Below are 27,822 nucleotides of genomic sequence, written 5' to 3'. Positions count from 1 at the left end.
TTGGGGTGAAATACTCTTTTTATTTTTCCTTATGAATTTTCCAGTTTTAGTAGTTGTAGAGTACCAGAGGCACACTGTACTGCAGCTCTATATACTTCTTGTGATGCAAGTGAAGCTAACACTATTTATATACACATTATAATCTGATTTTTACCCAAGCCTCTTGGACAAATATGAGAAGATTTCTTAAATGCTTCTTTTTGGGGGATGGGAGGAAATCTAGTTTTTGGTGGCTGTAATTTTAATTACACAAGTGTGCATCTGAGAGTCAAAATTGAGATCTACTATTTTATCTTGAATACTTTATTTTCTATCACTTTATCCTGATATTTTGGAGGTTGGCATTGAGACTCTTCATGGGTGACTCTACACATCATATACATAGAACAATTCTTTCTGTGCTACTTGTGTCAGATAGATAGTATTTCTTGTAGGACATATAGGTATGTTTGACTCAGCATGTGCATTTTTTTTTTACCTTCAGGCTTTTGTGGAGGCCCAGAATAAGATTACAGTGCCCTTTCTTGAGCAGTGTCCTGTCAGAGGGTTATTCAAAGAACGAATGACTGAGCTCTATGACTATCCCAAGTACAGTTGCCACTTCAAGAAAGGAAAAAGGTATGTAAAGAAAGCCGTTGGGTGCTTTTTAGATCATAAAGCTGAATTCTCAGCCCTGGAAATTCAAAATAACTATTAACTTGATCTGTTCCATTCACTTTACAAATTATCAAATGTAGTAAATTAGGAAGAATGTGATTGTGTGGTCCAGTAGATAGGATCCTAGTCCTAGAGACCTGAGTTCTATTCCCATTACTCCTGATGCCCTTTTTTTGTGACCATGGACAAAACAGTTTTCCCTTCTGTGCCTCGGATCCTTTGGTAATAAATGCCATTTAATGATAAAATTCTTTCAGAGCTTGGTATGGTCATTATATTTAAATGGACATCCAACTTGAAAAATCACATTTTTTGACTGAATATTTTGTTTCTATTATAGTTATAAGTAATACCTAGGATTACTAAACTGGAAAGGTTGGGGGGCTGGAGGAAATTATGCTATTTTTTGGTTGGTTTACTTGGTGCAATTGACAGGACTTTACATAGTCATTTTCATTTTCTTTCTATGGATATTCTTTTGCTCCAAAGACCCTTAAATATCAGCAGAGGAGCAGAAAGTCATACCGTTTAACAAGGATTTAAAAAAACAGAATGGGAACGTAAGGGTGCTCATTTAAAAATTCTAGTTTCTGACAGTTTGCTAATTTAAATCACACCTTTTGTTCCTTTTAACTAGGCGAGGGTAGAAAGGGGGATGCTGATTTTTGGGCTTTCCTCAACTGCAGAGATGGAGTTGCAGCTTGGGTTACTTTGTCCTATGACATCACTACAGAGACATGCAGCAGTTCTCCAGCAAAAAGGGCAAAGAGGGGACGTGATAGCCATGTTTATAATGTTGTCCGTTTGTCCCATGTGGACATTTATTATTTGTAAAAATTATAAAGAGCCCTTTCTATCTTTCAGTTCAGCCTTTTTTCAGTCAATCAATACGTTTTTTGATGCTTTCCCGCAACCATCCACAGGCACAAGGAATTGTAGGCAGGGCAAGGAATTCCCCTATCCCTTCCATGCTGCTTCACGGAGTTCGGGAAATGAGGACTACTCAGAAAGTGGGGTTTTGCTACAGAAAGCCACGGAGAGGAGCTGTAGCTCTTCATATTTCAGATAGGGATGCTATAGGTATTCACTATCCATTAGTAATGATCAACCTCATGTGAGAGACTAACTTCAAAAAAACTCTGATTGTTGTACCACTTCTAATCATATTTATCCAGATCTAGAGATTACATGATCTAAAAAAGGCTTTCTCATGTACATCTTACTCAGTTGAAATAAGGCCTATAAACTTCTTATGGTTATAATGTTTAGAAATTCATAAATCCTATCATTTCAACTATAAGATAAGAAATAGCAGCTGCAACTAAGCATCTCTGAAACAGCAGGTATTACAAATACTCTTTAAAAAGCTCAGGGAGCACAAAAAGTTTTCTGGGAAACAGTGGTCCAGTCATGCTAATTTAGTAAACTAGGAAGTGAAAATACCTGGCAACACAGAAGTGAAACTAACTAAAAAAAAAAAAAAAAAAATGCAGTCAGATGGAAAAAATACACATAATTTACTTTAAAAAATACCCTTCAACTTTCATAATCTAAACTGCATATTTTGCAACAGGGTGGGTGAGATAGTATTTTTTTTATTGAACCAACTTCTGTTGGTGAGAAACATAGGCGCTGACTCTGTGGGTGCTCCAGCACTGGAGCAGCTATGGAAAAATTTAGTGGGTGCTTAGCACCCACCGGCAGCCAGCTCCCTCCCTCCCTCCCAAGTGCCTCCCACCCATGTGATCAACTGTTCCGCGGCATGTAGGAGGCGCTGGATGGGAAGGGACGGAGAGGGGACGGTGAAGAGATGGGGTGTGGGTGAGGGGTTGGGAGAAGAGGTCCAGTGGGGGTGGGGCTTGGGGCGGAATGGGGAGTTGAGCACCCTTGGGACCCTGAGAAAGCCAGCACCTGTGGTGAGAGAGACAAGCTTTCAAGCTGATACCGAGCTCTTCTTCAGGACCTGTGTAAACTCGAAAGCTTCTCTCTCTCACCAACAGAAGTTGGTCCACTAAAAGATATTAGCTCACCCACTTTGTGTCTCTAATATCCTGGGATCAACATGGCTACAACAACGTTGCATACAATCTTGTGCAACAGTCAGTTCTGTCGGCTGAGGGTATTTACAAGCCCATTGTCTAAGTAGCTTCTAATCTCAGGGCTTTACTTTCATCACTGCTCCTAGAGTAACACAATAGTATATAACTGTTGGATTCCGAATTGTTTGAATTCATTGATGTCTGGAAGCAATGGAGAACCCCTCCCCCGAGAAGTTGTAGATTTGACTTGACCTCACTGGCAAGTTAGTAATAAACTGCAGAGTCCTATACAATGAAACGAAGACACACACAGCTTTTGCAGGTTAGCTAGGTCCTTACTAGTTTGGAATAGTTTCACAATCGGCCTAAAGAAAACTGAAGTATTGTACCAACCTGTGCTGTGGGATGTACATGTCTAGCTTATTATTAAGATCAACAGTGCTCCGCTCAAGTCACTGGAAAAGTTCTGCAGCTTAGGGAGTATGTTGTCACAAAATGCCACAATTGATAATGAAGTTGCTCATTGCTTTCCCAAGGCCAGCTCTACATTTGGAATGCGGTCACACTGGCTGTGGAACAATAAGGGCATCAAAACAAGCCTTGCTTACAGTGCTTCTATATGGTTGTGAGATGTGGACAACATATCGCTGCCACATTGGGAAACGTGTCCCACCATTTGACCCTGCAAACTGACTGAAGACAGCACATATGGAACAAGATTCCCAGTATCAAATTCCTTAATAGTTGTGGGATGTCTGGCATTCAGAGTATGTTCATAAAAGCGCAGCTGTGTTGATCTGGCTATGTTGTTTGTATGGCTGACTTGAGAATGCCCTAGGCTAGTGGTTTTCAATTTTTTTTCTGGCTACCCAGTTGAAGAAAATTTGTGATGCTCATGATGCAGCGGAGCTGAGGATGAGGGATTTGGGGTGTGGAGGGGCTCAGAGCTGGAGCAGAGGGTTGTGGTGCGGGGGTGAGGGCTACGGAGTAGGGCCAGGAATGAGGGGTTCAGGATGTGGGAGGAAGCTTTGGACTAGGGGTGCAAGGGTTTGGGGTGCAGGAGGGGGTCCGGGCTCTGGACTGGGGGGTGCAGGCTCTGGGGTGGCGCCGGGGATGAGGGATTTGGGCTGCAGGAAGGGGCTCTGGGTGGGGAGGTGGAGGGGCTCAAGGCTCCCGGTCAGCGGCGCAGCCAGGGTGCAGAGGCAGGCTTCCTGTCTGTCCTGGCGCTGCGGACTGGAAGAGGCCAGAAGCAGGTCTGGATCCTAGGTGGAGGCATGCAAGCAGCTCCCGTGGCTCTCGCCCACAGGCACCGGACCCCCCAGCTCCCACTGGCCAGTTCCCGGCCAACAGGAGTGCGGGGCAGGGGCAGCACGCGGAGCCCTGTGGTCCCCCCCGCCTAGGAGACGGACCTGCTTCTGGCCGCTTCCGGGGCGCAGCGTAGTGTCAGAACAGGTAGGGACTAGCCTGCCTTAGCCGGGCAGCACTGCTGATCAGACTTTTAACGGCCTGGTCGGCAGTGTTGACCAGAGCCACGGTGACCCAGTGCCTTACATTCCAGTACTGGCTCATGACCCACAGTTTGAAAACCACTGCCCTAGGCCATACTGTGTGGTTAGCTAAAGCAAGGCACCTATTCTCATGGTGGCCAGTAAAAAGGGATATAAAGACGTGCTTCAATGTGCCAGGGTGACAAATGGGAAGCAACATCCCATGACAAAGCAAGATTTGTCATGTCGCCACTAACTGCTTTGAATCAAGGTGCATTAACATCTTGTGTGAAAAATGTGAACTGAGTAAAGCAAAGATGCGACAGTCTTCTGTCCCACATGCAATCGTGTTTGCAATTCTTACCGTGGTCTGAACTTGCATACGCATCTTCACCTATAGTGTTTGCTGAATCCTCGTACATGAGATTCTATCATCATCACTAATTTACGAAGACGAGATCAATTTCTTGGTTGAATTTATTAATTTCTAAGCACGCACTTCTAATACCCATTCCTCAGGTGGGCAGCACCACTAATATAATTTTGTAACTCTTGGTTCATGCAGCTATCTCCTGACACTTATTACTGTTCTAGACCTTAGCAAGGAAATGCAGGGAAACAGTTTCAAATGCAGTTTCTTGTATTTAAAACTTACTTATCAGCCCCCAGATACAGTACTCAGGATGGAAGGAAAAATAAAGGAGTCATTCCCTCTAGGAAGCATATGAGGGGAAAAGTTTAGAGAATGAAAATTCTGAATTATTATTTTTAAAACTTAGAAAACCTTTGCACTCAGTATTACTACTTCAAAGGTAAACAGTCCTGTGAAGCTTCCCTAACTTGCTAACATGTCAAGGTTGTCAAACGGTTCAGTGTCATGTTGTACTGTGGAAGTTACTTCATCCTCTATTGTATATAGTTAGTCTGTGTGTGTTTGGGGTTTTTTGGTAGAGGATGGCTTAGATGAATTCCACATTCCTCTATTCCAGAAGCATTTGGATACTCTTTTGTAAAGATGTCACTACTGTATGGCTTCTGTTTCTTTTATGGCTTCTTATCAATCTTTCACACCCCACTCTTCTTCTTCTTTTTTTTTTTTAAAGTTGATCTGGAAAATTTAAAATAGTTCCTTTTTACTTATTCAGTTTGTGTTTTCCAGGTATTTTCACTTTTACAATACTGGACTGCAGAACCAACGAGTATTATATGTGCAAGAATCCTTGGATGCTGATGCCAAAATATTTCTTGATCCAAATAAGCTTTCTGATGATGGCACTGTGGCTTTACGAGGTCAGTGAGGCAGGAGATTTTTAAAAAACAGAGGCTACAAAAACTATAAAAGTTAGGGGTTTTTGTTTACATCAAAACATAATGTTCATAAGTATTTTTATGGGGAAAGCTGTGGTGTCTGATAGGGGTTTTGTCTACTCAAAATAAAAAAGCAAAAGATAAAAAGGTGAGTGCGAGGAATTCTCATTACTTAAAAAAATTCCTAATGATTATTAGTTTCTTATGTGTCTGCGGAAAGAATATCTAATGTCACTTGCTAACCTTGGGTAATCTTTCCTCCCTCTCTCTCTCTCAGCACAGGCTGTTGGCTTTCTGGATTGTTTATAATCCTCATATGCATTTGTGTGATGGACACCTCTAATACTCAGGTGCCTCAGCACTTTCTAGTGTAACTTCTTTCAAATGTCAGTTCAAAGTATTTGTCCAGCTTTATGCCAGAAATGGTAATTATTGGGCAAGGCAGAGTGGGAGTTCTCTAGAGTAGCGCTTTGCCTCTCCACTGATTGTCTGTCCAGTACAGAGTCTAGTTAAAGATGCTGATCTACCTTTTACAAAAGTTTTTGTATGTTAATTAAGCTGTACCTGTGGCACTGTCATGTCAGCCTCATTTTACATCCGTGCACAGCCCAGCTGCCTTGAACAAGCAACGAATGCCTCTCACTTGAGGCAGAATCCTAGTGAAGGCCAGACAGTATGTAGTTTTTACATGAGCTAGCAGGTTGAGTTAAAGAGTGTGTGAGGGAGCTATGGGCTTACCTTAACCTACTAACTCATGTGAAATGTACAAGCTGCCTCTGTAGGCTGAACTGTTTGGCAATAGTGACCATAATGTAATTAAATTTAATATCCTTGTTGGAGGTGAAAATATCAAAACCTCCACCACAGTAACATTTAACTTTTAAAAAGGGGAACTACACAAGAATAAGGATGCTAGTTACATGGAAATTGAAAAGAGCAGTCACAAAGGTAAAATGCCTGCAACCAACATGGAGACAACTTAAAAACACTATAACAGGCTCAGACTAAATGTATACCCCAGATAAAAAAAGACAGTAGAAGGATCAAAAGAATGCCACCGTGGCTAAACAGTGGAGGATGGTAGAGACAAAACGGCATCCTTTAAAATATGGAAGTCAAATCCTAATGAGGAAAATAGGAAGGAACATAGACACTGACAAGTAAATTTTAAAAAAATTTAGTAAGGCAGACCAAGAAAGCATTTGAGAAGAACTTGCTAAAGATGCCGAAACTAACAGTAACCTTTGGTTTTTTTTTAAAAAAAATACATCAGAAGCAGGAAGCTTGCCAAACAGGAGTGGGGCCACTGGATGATAGAGGTGCTAAAGGAGCACTCAAAGAAGACGAGGCCATTGTAGAGAAGCTAAATGAATTCTTTGCATTCGTCTTCACTGTAGACGATGTGGGGGATATACCCACATCAGAGCTGATCTTTGGTAGTGACAAAATCTGAACTGCTGTCCAACTTGATGTGTCAGTAGAAAAATTTTGGAACAAATTGATCAATAAACTGTAGTAAGTCACCAGGACCAGATGGTATTCCCCCAAGAGTTCTGAAAGAATTTAAGTATAACATTACAGAACTACTATCACTGAAATCAGCCTCTGTACCAGATAACTGGAAGGTACTGAATGTAATGCTGTCTTTTTAAAAGAGGCAATCCTGGCAATTACAAGCAGGTGAGCCCAAATTAAGTACTGAGCACCAGTACTTTTGTAAAGGGAAGTCATGCCTCATTGATCCATTAGAGTTCCTTGAGGGAGCCAACAAGAATACAGCCTAATATCTTTATCAGTTTAACAAGCCTCGTGGATAAGGGAGAAGCAGTAGATGTGACATATCTCAAGTTTAGTAAAAGGCTTTTGATACTGTCTCACATGACCCTCTTATAAGCAAACTATGGAAATATAGCTTAGAGAAACCTACTATAAGGTGGGTGCACAACTGGTTAGAAAACTGAACTCAGAGAAGTTATCATTGGTTCGCTCTTATCCCATGGCTACTTAGGATATGTCTACACTCCAATTAAACACCTGCAGCTGTCCCATCTCAGTGCAGGGGACTGGATTAGATGATCTATTGAGGTCCCTTCCAGTCCTACATTTCTATAATTCTGTGTGGAAAAGGGTGATCCAGTTGATATAGTATACTTGGATTTTCAGAAAGCCTTTGACAAGGTCCCTTTGAGGAAACTGAGGGCATGTCTACACTGTGATTAAACACTGGCAACTGGCCTTTGTCAGCTGACTCAGGCTCCTGGGACTCAGGCTATGGGGCTGTTTAATTGCAGTATAGAGATGCTTGGGCCTGGGCTCTGGAACCCTTCCCCTCCCAAGATCCTCAAGCCAGAGTCTGAACATTACAATGCAATTAAACAGCCCCATAGCACGAGCCCGAGTCAGCTGAGATGGGACAGCTGCAGGTGTTTAATTGCAGTGTAGACATATCCTAAGTAGCCATGGAATAAGAGTGAAGGTCCTTTTGTAGATCAGTAACTGGTTGCAAGGGAGGAAACAAAGGGTAGGAATAAATAGTCAGTTTTCACAATGGAGAGGGATGAACAGTGCAGTCCTCCAAGGATCTGTACTGGGACCAGTACTGTTCAGTATATTCATTAATTATCTGGAAAAGGGCACAAACAGTGAAGTGGTGAAGTTTGCAGATGATACAAAATTATTCAAGATAGTTAACTCCTCACAGTATGCTTTGGACTTAGAGGGATCTCACAAAACTGGGTAACGGGGCAACAATGTCAGATGTAATTCAACATAGATAGGTGCAAAATAATGCACATGGGGGGAAAAATAATCCCAACTATCCATATATAATAGATTCTAAATTAACTGTTATCACCCAAGAAAGTGATCATGGAGTTACCATGGATAGTTCTCTGAAAACATCATCTCAATGCACCGCAGCAGTCTAAAAGGCTATCAGTACGTTTGGAACTATTAGAAAAGGGATAGAAACTAAGACGAAAAAATCATAATGCCAATATATAAATCCATGGAGCACCAATGCCTTGAATACTGTATCCAATTCTAGTTGCCCCATCTCAAAAACGTTATAGTGGAACTGGAAAAAGTTCAGAGAAAGGCAAGAAAGATGACCACAGGTAAGGAATGGTTTCCACATGAGCAGGGACTAAAAAGATTTGGGCTGTTCAACTTAAAAAAAGAGACAACTAAGGGGGGATATGATACAGGTCTATAAAATTGTAAGAGGTGTGGAAAAAGTAAATAACACTTCGCTGTTTACCCTGTTTATTTACCTTTTCACATGATACAAAAACCAGGAGTTACCTGATTAAATTAAGAGGCAGCAGGTTTAATACAAACAAGAAAGTCCTTCTCTCACAAAGCACAACTAACCTGTGGAACTCATTGTCATGACATATGATGGCCAAAAGTATAACTAGTTTAAAAAAAGACCTGGGTATGTTCATGAAGGATAAGTCCATCAGTGACTATTAGCCAAGGTGGTGAGTGATCTCCAGCAACCCTAAACCTTTGACTAGCAGGGAGTGGAAGACTGATGGATCATTCCATAATTGCCCTGTTCTGTATGCTCCCCCTGAAGCTCTGTTGGGAGACAGGATACTGGGCAAAGTTGACGATAGTCTGGCTCAGCAAGGCAGCTCTTATGTTCTTGCCTCAAGTGAGTTAACACTTTTTTTCCTATTGAAGACAAGGCCTCATGAGCTATAAAGGTAGGTGCATGTGCACAGTGGTGGAGGAAGGCTTTAAAAAAAATCATAATCATTTAACTTGTAATTATATTGCTAGTTGAAACACCAGGCCAAATTCAGGCTTGGTGTAATCCATTTTTTTCAGTAGAGTTGAGCTTGTTTATAACCAGACTGAATTTGTCCCTGCGTGCCTGGGCCAACATCCATCTAAGGCCCTCCTGAAAGATGTTGCAGAATCTTGTTTTCCTCCCATGATTCAGATAGAAGTACATAAATCTCGGGTCTTTTCCAACTAATTCTATTAGGTCATATAATCCGTCCATCTGGTGGTGCAGAGTTTTTCCAGTATATTTCTCTCTATTTTCTATTGCTTTGCAGAGTCTAACTTGAAATGACTCTCAGGAATGGCAATCGCTTTCTTTGAGGAAGTTTGTCTTTTGTCAGCCCACCTCTACTTCTTTAACTTCCTGTTAATTTAATTATAAGCCTGCCCCTCTGCTTTCCACCAGCATCTACAGGCAATTGAGGAAGAGGCTCACAGGTCAGATACTTGTTAGTAGATTGTCCTCAGCATTTGTCATGTGCCAGTCTTTCTTTGTGTAAAAAGGATGGTATGCTAAGCTAAACTCTCAGTCAGTTAGCTGTGAACTTGTGGAATCTCCAGAAACTCCAGAAAAGTGAATACCATGTGTTTGGGAACAGTTGATTGTACTAAAGATCCCTTCAGATCCCCAGAACGAATTACGAACCAGTGGTCGTTAACTAATACTTGAATATTCTGAGTGAAGTAGTGTCTTTTACTGGAGCAAGTTCTGTTGGTGAAAGAGATGAGCTTTTGAGCTACACAGAGCTGTGTGTAGGGACTCTAATAAATTATAGATTTATTATAGGGTCAAACAGTGGGAATGTTGAAAGCCCCATTTGGAAAAAAAAGTGTTTAAAGATGTGTGCGCCCCTTCCCAATTAACAGACAGGTTTTTAGGAAGGAGCGACTTGAACACTGCAGGGCCCACCAGTCAAGTGTGATGCCGCCTCACTTCAGCTGTGGTTTACGCTAAGGCTTAGCGTCTAAGCATGGATTAGAAGTGATAGAAACACTAAATAGTTGCATCGGTGGCAGCTCTGGAAGTAGAAATTAACAGTCCTGCCTCTCTGTCTTTTGGGATAACCACTAGACAGCACTCCTTCTAGTTACTACATATGTGTATAAATAACTTGCATCACCACTTCATGTTGAAAGATGGTAAGACGCTTCCAACCTAAAGATGTGCAGTAGGTGAGAGACGGCCAGCAACCAAAGATCACTGGTACTGCCAGTGCATTCACTACTAGTTGCTGGCGGAGCGAGCCACATCCTACTTCGGTAGTTTAAAACAAACAAAAGAAAGTGTGCTCCAAACATTTATTTAAAAGTGAAAGTTATTTTTTTTAAATGCTTCAACTTTAAACTGGTAACGTGCTCCTTCATTTCCTTTTTTCCTTCTTTCTTTCAAGTCGAAATAAACTAGCAATCTAAAATGTACTGGAGAAACATTTCTGTTAAGTGAACACAGTTATTGCATATATTTTAACTTTCCCTGGTTCAGATTTGGTTAATGTGTGGCAAATGTTAGAAAGTTGTGCAGCCAAATAGAAAGAGTGACCCGGGCATTTGTTTGGCTTTATCTGTAGGCTATGCGTTCAGTGAAGATGGTGAATACTTTGCTTACGGTCTGAGTTCCAGTGGCTCAGACTGGGTAACTATCAAGTTTATGAAAGTGGATGGTCCTGAAGAGCTTCCAGATATGCTGGAAAGGGTTAAATTCAGTTGCATGGCTTGGACCCATGACGGAAAAGGCATGTTCTACAACAGCTATCCAAAACAAGATGGGAAAAGTGACGGTAAGTATGTCTCGCATCAGTGGAGAAAAGTAACCCCTTTTTTCAACAGGTGGGTGTAATAGTGGCTAGAAAATTGTTTTACTCGAGCACTATTTAACCACATCCATGGTGAGTTGCCCCAGGAAATTTCCTTGGGCAGTTGAGATGTGTAGAGTATTGATTGACCTCTTGATACTCCTCACTCCCCTCTGAGATTGCTACTTCTACAACTACTGTACACTGCACTCTCCATTCCTGAAAAGACTTAACGAACATATGTGTTCCCCAATAATAGTGGGAAAGATGTGTAAGTCTTTGAATGATCAGGGTCTAAATCCATATACATTATTTTTCTTTATAAGTATGTTTTTTTCCTGTCTCTCTTGTTCTGTTTTTTTTTTGTGTATTGTTTTTTTTAAACAGTTTACTCATCTTTCTTTCCACAGTGAGGTTTTTGAAGATCTTGTACCAAGCACTTTTTGGTAAATATACTGGGAGCAAGTCTTTTATTTTTACACATTCAACTGCTATGGAACTATAATTTGGACAAACTTCCAAATTTAGTACCTTGTCTTGTCCTTTTTGCATTGAAATAATGCTCCTAGTTCAGAAGTTAAAAAATTACATAGCAGTGCTGTACAGTAATTCTAGAAATATTTGGTAAGGATTGAATTACTGACTAAACTGCATCTGTCCGTCACTCCTGAACATTTAAAACAAACAAATGTTTAATGAGAAAAAATCAGGAAATGCAGCCTAAATGTTGCATGCCCAAAAATTACTGGGCCAATATTCTTTTTTTACCTTGATTTGATTAAACAAAATCTGATGGCATGGATTCCTATTTTCCTATCACAAGCTTCATCTAGCACTTCATGCAAAGCCTTAAAATATCACTTCTTGATTTTTAGCAAGTATTATTATATGAACATTAACTGATAATATCCTAGTGATACCAATGTTATCTTACTTAGTTACTGTAAATTTACTAAATGGAATGACTATCAATGGCATCTCATGTTACATGATGCCAAAACCTACTCAGATATTTTGGACTCCTTGAATAATGTTTTCAGTTGCTGATGGTTTCCAGAAAATGGAGCATGAAACAATGCGTCCTGAAATTAGTAATATTTGTCATACGTGCATCTCCCCCAAATACACACCCTTCTTACTTGTGTAGTGAGAATAAGAATGGCTGCTGGCTGTTTCAGGCTGCAATCCTTGAATAACTCCTTTCACCACAAGTGTGTGTACGGAGGCAGAGAAGCTTGCAAAAATTTTATGGTGTACATAAAAGTTGTCTTTGAAAATGAAATAATTCCCTTCTGAATTATACTAGGCACTGAGACCTCCACTAATGTGCATCAGAAGCTGTTTTACCACTTCCTTGGGACTGACCAGTCAAAAGATGTTTTATGTGCCGAATTTCCTGATGAGCCAAAATGGATGGGTGGAGCTGAGGTAAATTACACACTTTATTTATCTTTATGCATGTTCAGCCTCTTTGATTAAGCCAAACTGTAATATGTATTACAAACAAAAAAATCTGTGAGACCATTATTAAGGTTGCAAAGTCAAAGGCTCAGAAGTTAGGAAGTGCCATTATTAAAGCTACTTGTGCAATTTTAATTCGGTCGTTCAGTGCATCTGCATTATTATACAGACTTTAATTGCATGATCACATATTATTTTTTTTCCTTGGGACCCTGTGTCCTTCAGCACAAAGTTTGGACAAGCTCTGGGGATGAAACAGGGTAGTGTAGTGAAGGAGGCGGTTGTCTATAGGCTCCCTGGCTCATTTGTTGTGGAAGTTGGAAGGTGCACTGCGAAAGAGGCAGATGATTGCAGGAAAAGAAGGGAGGGTTTCAGGGATAAAGCAGGTGAATGCTGTCCTGGAGAATTGGATTTTATCCTTCCCTGCCACAGGGAATGATGCTGGACATGTCATGTAAGTCACACTTTTTACAGGTGATCACTAATTGTGACTGCCTCATTGTCTGGAGCCTGACATGAGACCCGGAGGTCTGTCTTGCAGAGGTGCTGAGCACTCACAGCTGCAACTGAAGTCAATGGAATCTGTGATTTGAACATTAAGTATATGTAACATATAATGCTAAATACTCTGAAAAATCAGGTCCTAGATGTCTTAAGTTGGGTACACAATTAGTTAATACTTTTGACCTTGAACTCTGTGTCTCAGTTCCCATCTATAAAATGGGGATAATAATACCCTTCATCTCATAGCTGCCTTGTGAAGATAGATTAATGTTTGTGAAGCACTCAGATGCTATAGTGATGAGTACTCTAGAAAAGCCTGCAAGGAAATTAATAGTTGTCTTCAAGGTGGGATTTGAATAGTGTGAAGCAAATAAGCAGAGGGCCACGCACTGAACAATAAATATAAAACGAAACATTGAATAGCTGCTTACTTAGTGAGCAGCATTCTGTGGTACATGGAGTGAGGCAAGGTTTTTGTAGAAAAAACTACATGTGATTAAGTTAAAGACACTATTATAATTAAGGCTAAGATTTTGTTATGGATATTTTTAGTAAAAGTACAGACAGGTCACGGACAAAAAAGAAAAATTTACGAAGCTATGACCTGTCCGTGACTTTTACTAAACCTGACAAAATGGGTCTGTGGATCCCCACACTGTCTGAAGTGGGGCTAGGAGCCACCTGCAGCAGCTGGGGGCAGTGGGGAACCCGTGCCACCTGCAGCTGTGGGGGTCCTCTGTTGCCCATGGGGGCTGGGAGATGTGGGGTGCCCTGCCGCCCATGGGGGCCGGGAGCTGCAGCTGTGGGGTTCACGGATTCTGTGACTTCCATGACTAAATCGTAGCCTTAATCATCATACATATTCAGAAGGTGCCTGAATTAAGGTTGCATAGGTAGGAACTGCCAGAATTAAAGTAAACTTTTGAGTGCTTAACTTTGCAATCGTAATGTTCTTTTAACATAGCTCTGTTGTAACTTTCTGGGTTGTGTGTGTGGAGGGAGAGGTGTGGAGGGGGCTTTTTTTGTTTTTGCTTTTTTAATTTTTTAAGGCACACTGAAAAAGCAAATGCCATCATGTGGCAGCATGTTGACACTCACATAGGTCATCAGCAGGGTTGGAAACTTGAGACCAACTAAACATACCTCAGCCACATGAACGAACAGAATAACTGATAGCAGTAGTAGATTGTCATCCTCTATGTGGACCAACACCCGAGGGGGATGGAACACTGCCAATGGATTTCACAGATACTTGCTGACTGTAGAGTAGTGGTGAGACTTGGATTCCATTCCGTGCTCCATTCCATTCTATTCTTGGGTTCCATTCCATGCTCTGGTGAGGAGTATGGTCTAGTAGGCACAGATTCTTCTTCTAGCTCCCCAAACTTGACTCCAATCTGTTCATGTCCCAGTCCTGTCTCTTCGCCACTCCAGCTCCCATTCTCCTCACCTAGCCAGTCCTAGGCTTCACTCCTCAGGTTTCTTATCTATCTTACTGCCTAGCCAGTAGTTCCTGCCCCTGGGTGGATGGGTGTTATCTCAGTCTCTCTTCTCCTTTTCCCCCCACCCTCCCCGCCCCTGTTTCCCTCCGTGGCTCAGGCTATGTCTACGCTACCATGATAAGTTGACCAACGCTACGCAACTCCAGCTACGTGAATAACATAGCTGAAGTCAACCTACCTTAGGTCAAGTTGCCGTGGGTCTATGCTGCGGGGGGTTTGATGGGAGAAATTCTCCTGTTGACTCACCTTACTCTTCTTGTCAGGGGTAGAGTACAGGGATCGACTGGAGAGCGGTCTGCTGTCGATTTCACGGGTCTTCACTAGACCCGCTAAATCAACCGCCTGTGGATTGATCTCAGAGCGTCAATCCCATCTGTAGTGTAGATGTAGCCTTAGTTTCCTTGCCCAACGAGTTCCAGTCTTCTCTACCCATCCAGTCCCATTGTTCCATTCCCCACCCCTTAGTCCAGCTCTTACCCCTTCTGCATTCCAGTCAGGAACAGGGGAGATCATTTGAGAGCACTGGGGAGACAGGTTCCCATGCTCTCAGTTTAGGTGACCAGACTTGGCACCACCAGGGCCTATAGTAGCCCAGAGCTGAAAGTGTGGGGAAAAGTCCTGCTATATGAGCAGGAGTGGAGTCTCTGATGAGTATGTGTAAAGTCTAACTTAAAAAAAAAAAAAAAAAAAGGTGGAAGAAAGCATATCCCTGGCACAAAGGCCACCCCTGCCAAATTTCAAGTTCCTACTCCAAAGCATAGCAAAACACTTCCCTGTCCTTCCACCCCCCAGTCTCCTCTAAAACAGCTGAAACATTTTGACTGAAATTTTCCAAAACAATTCTGCATAGACAGATGGCAGACACGGAAAATCAGTCCAAACAGTTGGAAAAGTTTTAAATGCAACCTTTTAGTGGGATTATGACTGCTTGGGTCAGAGACCCCCTTGGGACTGCCATCTGGTGTGCTGAGACTATCTCTGAGTCCGTTTTCCCTGCCAGCTTGGGGCTTCAGTGCCCTGTCTTGTTGACCCAGACACGCTAGCCTGCTGCAAACACAGGGCCAGGTCTGAATCATGTCCCTCCAAAGCTACAGACTTAACTGAAAACAGCTTAAGAAGTGGTCTTGTCTCTAGCACCCAGACGCCCAGTTCCCAATGCGATCCAAACCTCGAATAAATCCATTTTACTCTGTATAAAGCTTATACAAGGTAAACTCATAAATTGTTCGCCCTCTATAACGCTGATAGAGCGAGAGATGCACAGCTGTTTGCTCCCCCAGGTATTAATTACTTGCACTGGGTTAATTAATAAGCAAAAAGTGATTTTATGAAGTATAAAAAGAAGGATTTAAGTGGTTCCAAGTGATGACAGAACAAAGTAAATTACCAAGCGAAATAAAACAAAACCACGCAAGTCTAAGCTTAATACAGTAGGAAACTGATTATAAATAAAATCTCACCCTTAGAGGTGTTCCAATAAGCTTCTTTCACATGTTATACCAATAAAATAAAAACCAGCAGGATCTTATTAAAGGGGAAAAGGTAAAATGCCACATTTATTGTGAATACAGAAAGAATCATAGTAAGCAGTTAGTTATAGCTATAACATTCCATTCAATTTCATATTTATTCACACACACACACACACACACACACACACACACACACACGTTCTGCAAGGTTGTTATCATAGTTACCAGCCTTAGAGTTGCTCATGCCAAGCCACTGGCCAGGTGGCCTGGACATGAGGAGGGAGCAGGGCCTTGTCAGATGCTCATCTGATGCTCCTGGAAGTTGGTTTGCAGAATCAGACCCCAAAGTTCTCACTTTCTAGAGTCCATTTTTATAGGAATTTCTTTCTATGCCAGTCTATGGGAATTGCTTCATCATGCTGTTGCTGAATCAATCAGGAGATGGCACATTCCTGACGGCTCTGTGCTGCCAGATGTTATCTTGCTCTTTGGTTCTCCCATTCTTGAGGCTGTTGGGTGGATTCCAGTCTGCCCTCTGGGGGTCCTCTGGTTATTTCCACTTGACGTCTTCTTCAGCCGATGGACATTGGATTCTTAGGCTGGCACCTCTCTGATCATTCAGTTATTATCCACACCAAGCATCCATCCACATACATCCTCTATCTCTGTTTTAATCACAATTGTTAACAAAGCGAGATGAATACAACAAAAGGGCGGGGAGTCTCTGGTTGCTGTTTCTGTTGTTACAGAGTATTGCTTTGAGTCTCTCTCTGTGTGAAGAAAAGGAGTACTTGTGGCACCTTAGACTAACCAATTTATTTGAGCATAAGCTTTCGTGAGCTACACGAAAGCTTATGCTCAAATAAATTGGTTAGTCTCTAAGGTGCCACAAGTCCTCCTTTTCTTTTTGCGAATACAGACTAACACGGCTGTTACTCTGAAATCTCTCTGTGTGAATAGTTGTTGTTACAAAGAATTGCTTTGAGAAAAGACTCTGTCTTAGAATGTACTAACACAATTAGCAGCTTGCAAGTTTCACACATACAGGGAGAGAAACAGTACCAAAAATCAAGAGACCTCTTAATTAGTAATACCCTGGAATTTAAACGATGGGGCATCAAACTCATTTGTGATTTTAATACAGAGCTTCTTTAATATGATCCAACACACAGACTAGACTCCTTTCTAGTCTGTGCCCAATCCTTTCCCTGGTACAGTCCTTGTTACAGCTCAGGTGGTAGTTAGGGGATTTCTCATGACTGCAGCCCCCTTTGTTCTGTTCCACCCCCTTATATACCTTTGACACAAGGCAGAAATCTTTTGTCTCTGTGTTCCCACCCCTCCTTCTAACTGGAAAAGCACCAGCTTAAAGATGGATTCCAGTACCAGGTGACATGGTCACATGTCCTGTGAGATCCCAAGCCTTCATTCTTCCCAGCCTGACTCACAGGAAGGCTTGCAAGTAAACAGAGCCATCTACAGTCAATTGTCCTAGTTGATGGGAGCCATCAAGATTCTAAACCACCATTAATGACCCACACTTTGCATGATTACAGTAGGCCCTGAGAGTTGTATCTGAAACTAGGAATATAAAATATAAGAATGATACATTCATACAAATAGAATGAACACACTCAGTAGATTATAAGCTTTATAATGGAGACCTTTTGCATGAAGCATATTCCAGTTACATTATATTCACACTCATTAGCATATTTTCATAACATCATATGGAGTGCAGCGTCACAGGGATGTGTTGGGCAATCTTAATATTAGGTTGCACTACCAGTCTCACCTGCAACAATTTAATAAAGAGCCACAGGCTTTTGTGGGTTGAAAATAGCAATGCATTGGCCACAGGGTAACTCCTACCCTGCATATAAATTGGCAGACAGAATTGGTGAAAATAGCAGTCATTCAGGTAATCATAGAATTGATCTTCTTAATAGTTGATATTCTCTTGGAATTTTCAGATCTACTCCAGCTACTGTGCTTAACCACTGTGCTCTACTGCTATTTATGATCTTTTTATTATTTTTATTTTTATCTCCTTTGTGATTAATAATACTACTTTTCTCCTACTTAGTGTACTCAGCACATAGAACTACAGTAGTTAAATATTTTTTAAAAATAGCAAGTCACTGTGAACAGAAAAGCTGGAACTGTTGGAAGACAAATAGTTTCTATCAAAGAATTTAAAAAATCAATTTTAAGAAAAAGGCAGTGATCCAGATTTAGATCCCTCATTTGTGAAATTCCTTAGGAAGAAAAACATCCGTGAAGCAGGGTTGTTTTTTTGTTTTTGTTTTTAAATTAGAGCACATATGAATCATAAAATCTATAGATGACAAAGACCTCTTAAGCTACTGGTTTCTCAACCAGGGGTCTGGGGTCCCCTGGGGGGGGCCGTGAGCAGGTTTCAAGAGGTCCGCCAAGCAGGGCCAGTGTTAAATTTGCTGGGGCTCAGGGCAGAAAGCTGAAATCCCACTGCATGGTGGTGAAGCGTGAGGCCCTGAGCCCTGCCACCTGGGGCTGAAGCAGAAGCCTGAGCAATTTAGCTTCATGGTGCCCCCGTGGTATGGGGCACTGGGCAACTGCCCTGCTTGCTACGCCTTAATGGCGGCCATGGCTTTTAGATTCAGAAAATCAGTTATTGTGGCACAGGTTGGCCATGTCATTTTTATAGCCTGTTTGGGGGCCTCGGAAAGAAAAAGGTTTCAGAGTAACAGCCGTGTTAGTCTGTATTCGCAAAAAGAAAAGGAGTACTTGTGGCACCTTAGAGACTAACCAATTTATTTGAGCATAAGCTTTCATGAGCTACAGCTCACTTCATCGGATGCATCCGATGAAGTGAGCTATAGCTCACGAAAGCTTATGCTCAAATAAATTGGAAAGAAAAAGGTTGAGAACCCCTTTCTTAGGCCACGCAGTCCGTCCATGAAGTAGTTGTTATTCACTAGATCACATACTGTAAACTTTAATCTGTCACTGAAAATTAGACAAATAGTAAAAACTAGAAAGTTTATGGAGTTAAATTGATAAGAAAGGGATGTAACTTGAAAACTGTTGTCCTTATTTTCTCACTCTTGTAAATAAACTGATTCCTCTCAGTCTGTTGGTGACAGATGTCTTGTAGTGATGAACGCACTGATTCACACTGGTGACGCACATTATTAGAGTACACATGTTGTTGTGAAAGCTAATTCATTTTCCTTTTGAGCACTGTGTTCTGATTTACCAATATGTACAAAACCTACGGGATCTTTTTATGCTAGCTAGGACAATAATATAAGGGGTGATGGTGTGTTCTCTTGAGGGAAATCTTGCCTCCAAACTCATAGTAGGAGCCTGTTGAATGATCTCTTGTGGGTTAATGGAGGGGAAACCTGCAACAGAGGCTTTTTCTATTCAAGTGGAAGAAGCTGGGCAGACATGTCTTGATGTCAGAAATGTGGAGCTGAGTGTGAGGAGAACTCATTGTAGAATCTTCATGATGAAAGGCAAAGAGTTTGCCATGCCAGGCTCAGTGTCGCTGTCACATCTTTGGCCTCTGAAGGCCATGTCCATGTCAGTTCTGTACCTAGTGGTTCTACCACCGAGACAGGGAGCTTGGGGAAGATTTACATTAATGAAAGATGTCGCTTTTTTTCTAAAATTTGCCTTCTGTGACATTTTGTATGTGATAATGACACAGTATGGTGGTTATGCTGAATGAGCAAACCACCTCTCTGTTTTGTAGCAAGAATTTATCTTTGTACAGCATGAAAACTAATATTAAGAGTGTAGGGACGCTGCCAGATCCCTTAGGGCCTGCAGATATTGAAAGGGGTTACTGCTGTGAACCTTGGGGAAAGTAATGAAAAGAGAAATTTCTGGATAATGAATTAGTACTGCTTCCCTGGGATCTAGGAAGATTAATCCACCTGAAATTCTGATCCCATGGAGGGAGTGAGAGGACCTAATGGAGCTTGATTTGTTTTAAAGATTTGAGGGTAGCCTCCCTGATTTTACTGAAGAGACAAATAGCTATGTACTAATCTAATAAAGATGCTTGAACTGGTGTAAATTCTAGGAGTGTCCTGGGCTCCTGTTGTGAAAGACTTTGCACTTGTATGTATTAAATGAAAAAAACAAGCTAATAAAAAAATGAGGACTCTTACAGGGAGGGTGGGGGTGGGACAGTGTGTGGAGCTTGCCCATCAGTTTTAGTATCTTGAATAAAATTGTTTTATTGTTACTTTAATTGTAGTGTTTTCCCAAAGTCCCTTCACGGTAAAAGAGAAATTGCTGTGTGTAAAGGGTGGGAAAATAGATCAGAATTTCTCTTTATAATGAACTTGTTTGTAAGACTTGACTGAATCTTGTCTGGCAAACTTTTGAAGGGGTATGTGAGAAAAATGGACCATACAAAGTTAATTGGAAAAATTCAAGAGACTTTGTACACCCATGGCATCTGTTATTAATTAAAATGTTTACTGGCTTTGCTGCACTCTTTAAATATTTTTGGCTGATTATTTTCTCTTAAGGTGCTGATATCCTATGAAATGTAACCATCTGCAATTGAACATCTTTTTATTAAGCAGATTTATTGTGTATATCCAGAGTCTTATCTACTTCCTTAAGTGACAAAAAGTTTACGTAGCGCTTAGCTGTGTTGGCCTTGGAGGGCTGAGAGAGCTGGGTTCTCTTCCATTTTATACAGTTATAGCAGTGTAAACCCAAATAAATCCATTGGGTATACTAGGTGTAATTGAAAAGCTTAATCTGGCCTATAGAACCTTGCTTGTTGCTGATGATACGTGAGATGGAAAGAACTCCTTTTGATTCTTGTATCCAAGGCTGAGTTTGCAGGGCTGACTCATGGAGGGTGGGGTGAATACCCTTTTATTTGCAAATGTCACACTTGAAAAGGAAATCCTTGGGATGACAGAGTAAAGCCACTGTACTTTAAAAATTCTCTATGGAAGATATAGACCTGATTAGGTATATATTTTCAAAGGAAAAAAATGAAAATAGGACACTGACTTGGGAAAAGCAAAGTAGAAGAAATTTGGTCAGTTTAATACCTTTGAGAGACAATATACAATAAAAAGCTTCAATTCCCTGACTCATTACTCATTCAACTCTGGGGCTTGCATGTCTATCTGATACGATAGCTGTTTGATTTAAACATAATTGCTGATGCTGCAAATGGTATTGAAAGATTGCTTTGAAAGATTGATAGAAACAATTTAGTTTATTTCCAGTCTGTGTGTTAAAAATAATCCAGCTATAAATATAAAGATGATGGCATCAAGTCTCTTCAGTACTCCAGAATATTTTTGTATTGAATTTAAGATGGGAAGGGGCAAAAATCAGTTTGACTAACTTCCCAGTAGAGGGCAGTGTGGAATGAAGATTTCTGAAACAAATACAGTATTGTAGGCTATCTTCAAAAGAACAACAAATGCGTTGTCTTAATTAATACTGATCTTTGTGTATTATGGCGTATTTTTACAAACTACTGCAGCATGTATTCCTGTAGCATCCAGATTCATATTTTCAAAGTTAAACAATAAGTTATGTATAGCCTTTCGCAGCTGGTAGAGTTGAAGAATCACTGTGTATTAGGAAAGCAAGCCAAACAAAAATTTGAAACCAAACCATTGTTTCCCAGATTTGCCAATGCTGCATCTTATAACATCATATATTGTTCTCTAATGCATTAGACTTGGTCTCAGGACTGCCATGGGGAATGTATTCCAAAGGCTAGGTGTGTAAGGTGAAGCTTTGTTTGCACTAAACAATTTTTTCCTAAGACTTGCCATTTTTGCTACCAGTGGTGGAGCTGAACTTGTGATAGGAGTAGGTGAGGAAACTCTGTGGGCTGCTGGAAAATAAGTTACATACAGCCTGGGAGGGCTCCGCCAATGTTTCTGGGGTGTTTTAACAGTGAGATCCACCTACGTGGATATAGAATAAGAGGTGGCTCTCAAGGCCAGGTCCTAGACTATTCAGGGTTTAAACAACTTTTAGTGTACTCAAAGGCAAACAGGAAGAAAGTGCAACATGCACATGCCAGTGCTAGAGCTCCAGGATGGGGTGTGGGAGGGAGTTTGGGATGCAGGCTGTGGCCGGGCGGTGCTTACCTCAGGCGGCTCCCGGAAGCGGCTGACGTGTCTGGCTCCTAGGCAGAGGTGTCAGGGATCTCTGTGTGTTTGTCCATGGCTACAGGCACTGCCCCTGCAACTCCCATTGGCCATGGTTCCCGGTTCCCTGCAGGGGCGGCGCTCAGGGCGGGAGAAGCGCACAGCGTCCCCGTGACCGCCCCTGCACCTAGGAGCTGGACATGCCGGCTGCTTCCAAGAGCTGCATGAAGCCAGGGCTGGCAGGGAGCCTACCTTAGTCCCACTGCACTGCTGACTGGACTTTTAGCAGCCTGGTCAGTGGTGCTCACCGGAGCCACCCAGGTCCCTTTTTGACTGGGTGTTCCGGTCAAAAACCGGACGCCTGGCAATCCTAATGACTGGGGGGGGTGGGGGTCCTAGGTGCTATAATGCAAATAGTTATGCAAATACTATGATAATGCAAATACTTATGATTTAATTACATTAACAAATTTTAGCCAAGCATTCATTTCAAGAATGTACCAGATCATTACCATAGAACCTCACTCCTGATGGGTCTTAGACTGTTACACAAAATATAGCATGTAGTGCAAAACAGTACTGATGTCATTTAAAAGGTGAAATAGTTCTGCTTTGTCCTTTCTGTTTGTCAGTTCAGCAACAGTCTTCCTCCTTCGTGCCTGCACTCTTTGTTTTGGTAATAGTGCTGGAAAATAACTCACTGTTGCTGTTGACATCACTACGGTTGCTGAGCCCCTGAGTATTGGTACCATGCTCGGCGCAGCTGGATCTCTGTTGCCACCAACTCTTCCTTCTCCGGAAGGTCTAACCTTCCCCTGCCTGGTTTACAGGAACATTGAGTCCAGTTCCTAACTCAGCCACTTGGCTCCACTTGAGTGCTTTGTTGAGTTTGTTCTGTTTCATTAGGAATGCATTATGTGATAATGATAAAGCTCATGCTCAAATAAATTGGTTAGTCTCTAAGGTGCCACAAGTACTCCTTTTCTTTTTGCGAATACAGACTAACACGGCTGTTCCTCTGAAACCTGTCATTATCCTCTTTGGAATGCAAAGAAAGCTAGTGTTTGAGGAAGAGCAGCAGTTTGTAAAAATAATGATCAGGGTTTCTTAATGACTTCAGGGTGAGAATTATAACAGCATTAAAAATGTTTGGTGTTACAGGCAAAGTGAATGTATCTTCCCTCGGACACCAATGTGTTCTCTAATCCCTGAAGTTTTCTGCATCGAAATATTTATTTATTTTTTTCATAGCTTGTCAGGCAAAATAATTTCTGAACTGATTCCTTTTCCCTTGTAGTAGTACAACTAGACAAGATGAAGGGGGGTAAATAGGCTTGCTGGCTTGTATAGGAGTAAAATACATAGTTGCTTGATACAATGTTGCAAACTCTAAGGGCTGTCATTTGTGAAATAAAGAGAAAGTAAGAATACATCCATCTGGAGTGTTGCTGCAGTAACTATCAAAGTGATTTTAAAAGCACTATTTGTACTGTTGATGAAATCTTGGGCACTATCAATACTACTACTAAATTTTTTTTTTGTTTGTTTCAGGTTAAAATCACTTTTATAGATGTTATAGCTGTGGAGAAATACATAAAGCCAAAAAAGTATGAAATTCTCAATCACTGGTAATTTGAAACACAAGATTGGATGATTTTCCAAAAGATCTATACTCCAGCCCCAACAGTAATTATTTTAGGGAAGTTCTGTGGCTTGTGTTATGCAGAAGGTCAGACTAGATGATCACAGTAGTCCCTGCTAGTCTTACAATCTATGCAAATCCTGCATTCTTCTTGTATTTTATTTTTTTTACACACACACACACACTAAATTATGTATGAAAATCTTGGTATTTTCTAAGCAATACACCTGGATTGAACTCTGTGGCCCTTACATAACATTTTTTGATTAAATTCAGTTTTGCCAGTGGATATGATAAACCATAACTGCTATATGTATTGCATTCATAAAAGTCCATCCACTTCTTTGGATTACTAATATAACAACAGAACTAATCTTTTCCTCTAGCAAATAACGTGTAGCCTGTTGGAGAATATATTTCACTGATACTGAAAGTTTTGAGTTCAAATGTTTTTTTCTCCTTAGATATTAATTCATCTGTGTTTCATGGGTGTTTCATGGGTAGTCTCATCTACCACGTAACTATCTTCCTATATAGGCAATATCTGTATTTCCAAGAAACAAAGTTAGTGTGAACAGAAGAAAACAAAACAAAATATCCACCAAATCCTAAATTAGAAAATGGAAAAACTCAGCCATCAAAAATGTAATGGCAAGAGCAAACAAAATAAATGTCTACTTTTGTCAAAAGGTGGGGTGCAGAGGAATTTGTGGGTTTGGGTTTGGGGGGGGAGCCAGCCCCTTGCAGGGGAAAGAGGCAGGGCTAACTCAGAGGCAGCAAGCAGGATTGCAGTGAACAGCAACAGCCTCTTGCGGGGGCGGCAGGTAAGGTTCCTGCAACCCCAGCCTCTTGGGTGGGGCAGGATTCCAGCAACCTGAGCCTTGTGGGGGAAGGAGGGGCAGGCAGGGTTACAGTGACCTAAGCCTCACGTTGGGGCGGGGCGGAAGGGCAGGCAGGGTTTCAGTGACCCCAGCCTGGTGGCGGGGAGGGAGGGGGCCTGGGACCAGCCCCACATGGTGTCCCGTTTTTCCCTTTGGGAAATATGGTTACCCTAGTGATTGTGAATGCAGAAGAAAGGAAGTCACACCTGTTCAGTCCAGACAGAAATTGCTCATTTCATTTAAACCCTAATGAATTTTCCACCTTAATTCCAGTCTCTCTCTCTTGTGGATTAAGCCTAGCTTTCATCCAGGGGCTCTCTTGACAGACCCTACACAAATATTGAGTTAGATATTGACAGTGCAGTGTCATGTGTTGGTAAATGTGGCTGTCACTAAGGGTTTTAGGAGTACAAATCACATTGATAGACAATGGGATTTATGCCCCTAAACTTCTTAGGCCCTACTGCCTTTCAATAGGACTCCTGCTCCTAAAATCCTATTAGATGCTTTTGTTAAATCTCCCCCTTAATACTCATCAATGGGTCTTACTGCTTTGAACATCAGGAATTTTTACTGAGAAAGGTTTGCCTTGACCCGCAATCCAGAGCTCTCTCAGAAATTGCCAGGAGATCTTTTAATTTCCACTCAGACTGATAGAGGACACTGGGAAAATTTACCTCCAATTTAAAATCTTATATAAATTGTCACCTCTTACAGTGCGGACTCCCCTGATTATACTTGTGTTTCAGCATAGGATTTGAACCCAGATCCTAGTGTGAAACTTAAACTTTGTGGGCTATCTGTGAGTTACTAATTGGTCTCTTTAACAAGATTTGGCCTCCTGAAGAAAATCCAAATGTGGGTGTGGAGAATGCTACTTCACTTTTTTTCTTTTGGAAATCACACCCAATCGGTTTACAACACAAATTGCCAATGGCATTTTGAGAAATGGATGTCTGCCTCTCCAGTAGAACATTTGTTAGCGTTTTAGTGTGCTGCAGCCAAGTGTCTTGTTCTATTGCTGTTAAATTACTTTGGGTTACAGAACTCACTGATGTCACAGCAATTAGAGTGATGCAGACAGACCTAATTGGCATCCCACCAGCAATATGCTTTGGGAATTCCTGACTCAAACTAAACCTAAGCTGCTATCAGCTGTTCACCAGTCCATCTGGGAAATGCTGAAGGAAAATTCATTAGGTATGCTCAAATCTGCCATCATCAGCGGTCCGAAATTACCCTTTCCAAAAAAAAAAGTAAAATAAAAAAAATGGTGCGAACAAGTTATTTTCTATCAAGCATTAACTCACAACGTAACTTCAAAAAGTAGGCTGGTGTCAGTGACCCTGTTCTTGATTGAAGAATCACAAAGCACTCTATCACTGAGTCAAAAAATTTTAATTTAAATATACACTAGTCCTATTAATACCTTTATGATTCTCTGAAAAGAAGAAAGCCAAATATTAGGCAAACTAGTTTATATTCATTAAGGCAAACATTAAATATGTAAAATATGAGCAGTAATCAAAAGTGTATAATTTTTTGTTTCAGTTGACTGCAGTGCACTTGTCTGTTACACCTTAAACATGCTCATCTCTGCAACAGATAATTTTGATTTCCATCTCTCTATGTAACCTTGACTTGAAATGGATGAATTTACCTGCTGTGGATAAAGACAGCTTGAATTAATTCATCTGTTTCAGTGTACTGATGTTAATGCAAAAATAAAGCATGTTGCCCTTTGCTGTACCTCTCCCCCTCTATCTCCAAAGGTGTTGCAACCTGTTAGAGTAGAATCAAAGATGGGATTTAGATATTCTTAAACTTATTGTGTAGCATCAGTTGCAAATATTAACGATTCTTATATCAAAGAAAGGATTAACATATTTGATCAAGAAATGTAGGGCCACATGAAACTCTTCTGTCACAAAGAATCACATTTCATAACTACAGAGCAAAGTTTGCTTTAGATAAGAGATTCTCAACTGTGGTCGGCGGATAGTTCCTTCTAAGGTGCGCGCCCACACACGAGAGAAAGGAGGGCCACCAACCTAATTAGTGGAGCCAGTAAGTTTAAGTGAACTTAAAGCAAAAAGGTTTTGTCTTACCATATGTTTACAGCAGTCTGTACTGGCTGAAAAGCCTTCTAGTCAGTACCACCTCTCTGCTAGTTCAATGATGCTTTATTTGTGTTTCGAGAGCTGCCGTGAGCAGAGATGTAGGGGGAGAGGGGTGATTTGGAGGCCACTGTCTCCCATTCTTATACCACTTTCCCCTCCTTGAGGATTACCTCTAGCTGGGGTTCAGGCAACAGGCAATCTGTTTACACAGGAACACCCTTTCCCCCCCTTTCCACTTTGTCAATATGTAAAGTCCTTGCTCACATCCTTCTTTCTGCCAAGGAATGGCTGTTTAACTAGGTAATAGTCCTTTAAGACCTGGCTGGATGTTGGTCTGTCCTTTGTTTCTGAGAAACTGGTTTGGACCTGCTTTTCTTAAACTTGGAGCAGGTTATGGCAGTGATACATAATAGAATCTTATAACTTCACATAGAATGTTGATAAGCATATTGTACCAAGACAATAATATTCAGAAGATTGACATTTCAACTGATACCTCACAAGGCAGACTGCACAAAATGTATCATAGTCTTGTCAAAGTGGTGAACGTAATAGTGTAGACCATCACAATCGGTTTCTAATGTGACTTCCAATTCCAGTGATTTTTGGAAGACTAAAAGTGTATAACGGCTCACTTAAACAGGAAAACTTTAAATTGATTACTTCCCACCACAAAAGCTTTAGACGAAGGACTAAATATAGTTTTTTCTTCCCACTGATCAAGTTAATAAATACATTTTCTCTTACTACATTGGTACATGTTACCATGTGTCAAGGCTGAATCCCCACTCTGGCACCTTGAGTGCAGGAAGTGGGGGCCTGCAAGGATTTTAAAAATTAATACTTGCACTCCAGACTTGTATTAAACTCCCAAGGTTACAGCTTCTCTCTGACCTTGGCTTGGTAAATGCTGCCACCACCCAAATTCAAAAAAACCCCTTTGAACCCAGGAAGGAGCACTTGAGAATTCCTCCCTGTGGGGTACCCTCAAGCCCTTTTACCCCACCCTCCGGGGAAGACCTGAGAGAGAAAACAA

At 41.3% G+C, this 27,822-nt stretch overlaps 1 protein-coding gene across 3 annotated transcripts in view; it reads left to right on the top strand.

The window, feature by feature from the left end:
• PREP (prolyl endopeptidase) overlaps positions 1-27,822 on the top strand; it is a 172,318-nt gene that overhangs the window by 19,425 nt on the left and 125,071 nt on the right. For all 3 annotated transcript variants that reach the window (XM_048844907.2, XM_048844908.2, XM_048844909.2), the window contains exons 3-6: positions 485-618; positions 5,343-5,473; positions 10,852-11,061; positions 12,383-12,504. In XM_048844907.2, coding sequence (XP_048700864.2) covers positions 485-618; positions 5,343-5,473; positions 10,852-11,061; positions 12,383-12,504 — 597 coding nt within the window. The remainder of the gene's footprint in view (positions 1-484; positions 619-5,342; positions 5,474-10,851; positions 11,062-12,382; positions 12,505-27,822) is intronic.

This window comes from Caretta caretta, chromosome 3 (assembly GCF_965140235.1).
Source record: "Caretta caretta isolate rCarCar2 chromosome 3, rCarCar1.hap1, whole genome shotgun sequence".
Classification (NCBI taxonomy): Eukaryota; Metazoa; Chordata; order Testudines; family Cheloniidae; genus Caretta; species Caretta caretta.
This window is presented reverse-complemented; position numbering and strand designations above follow the sequence as displayed.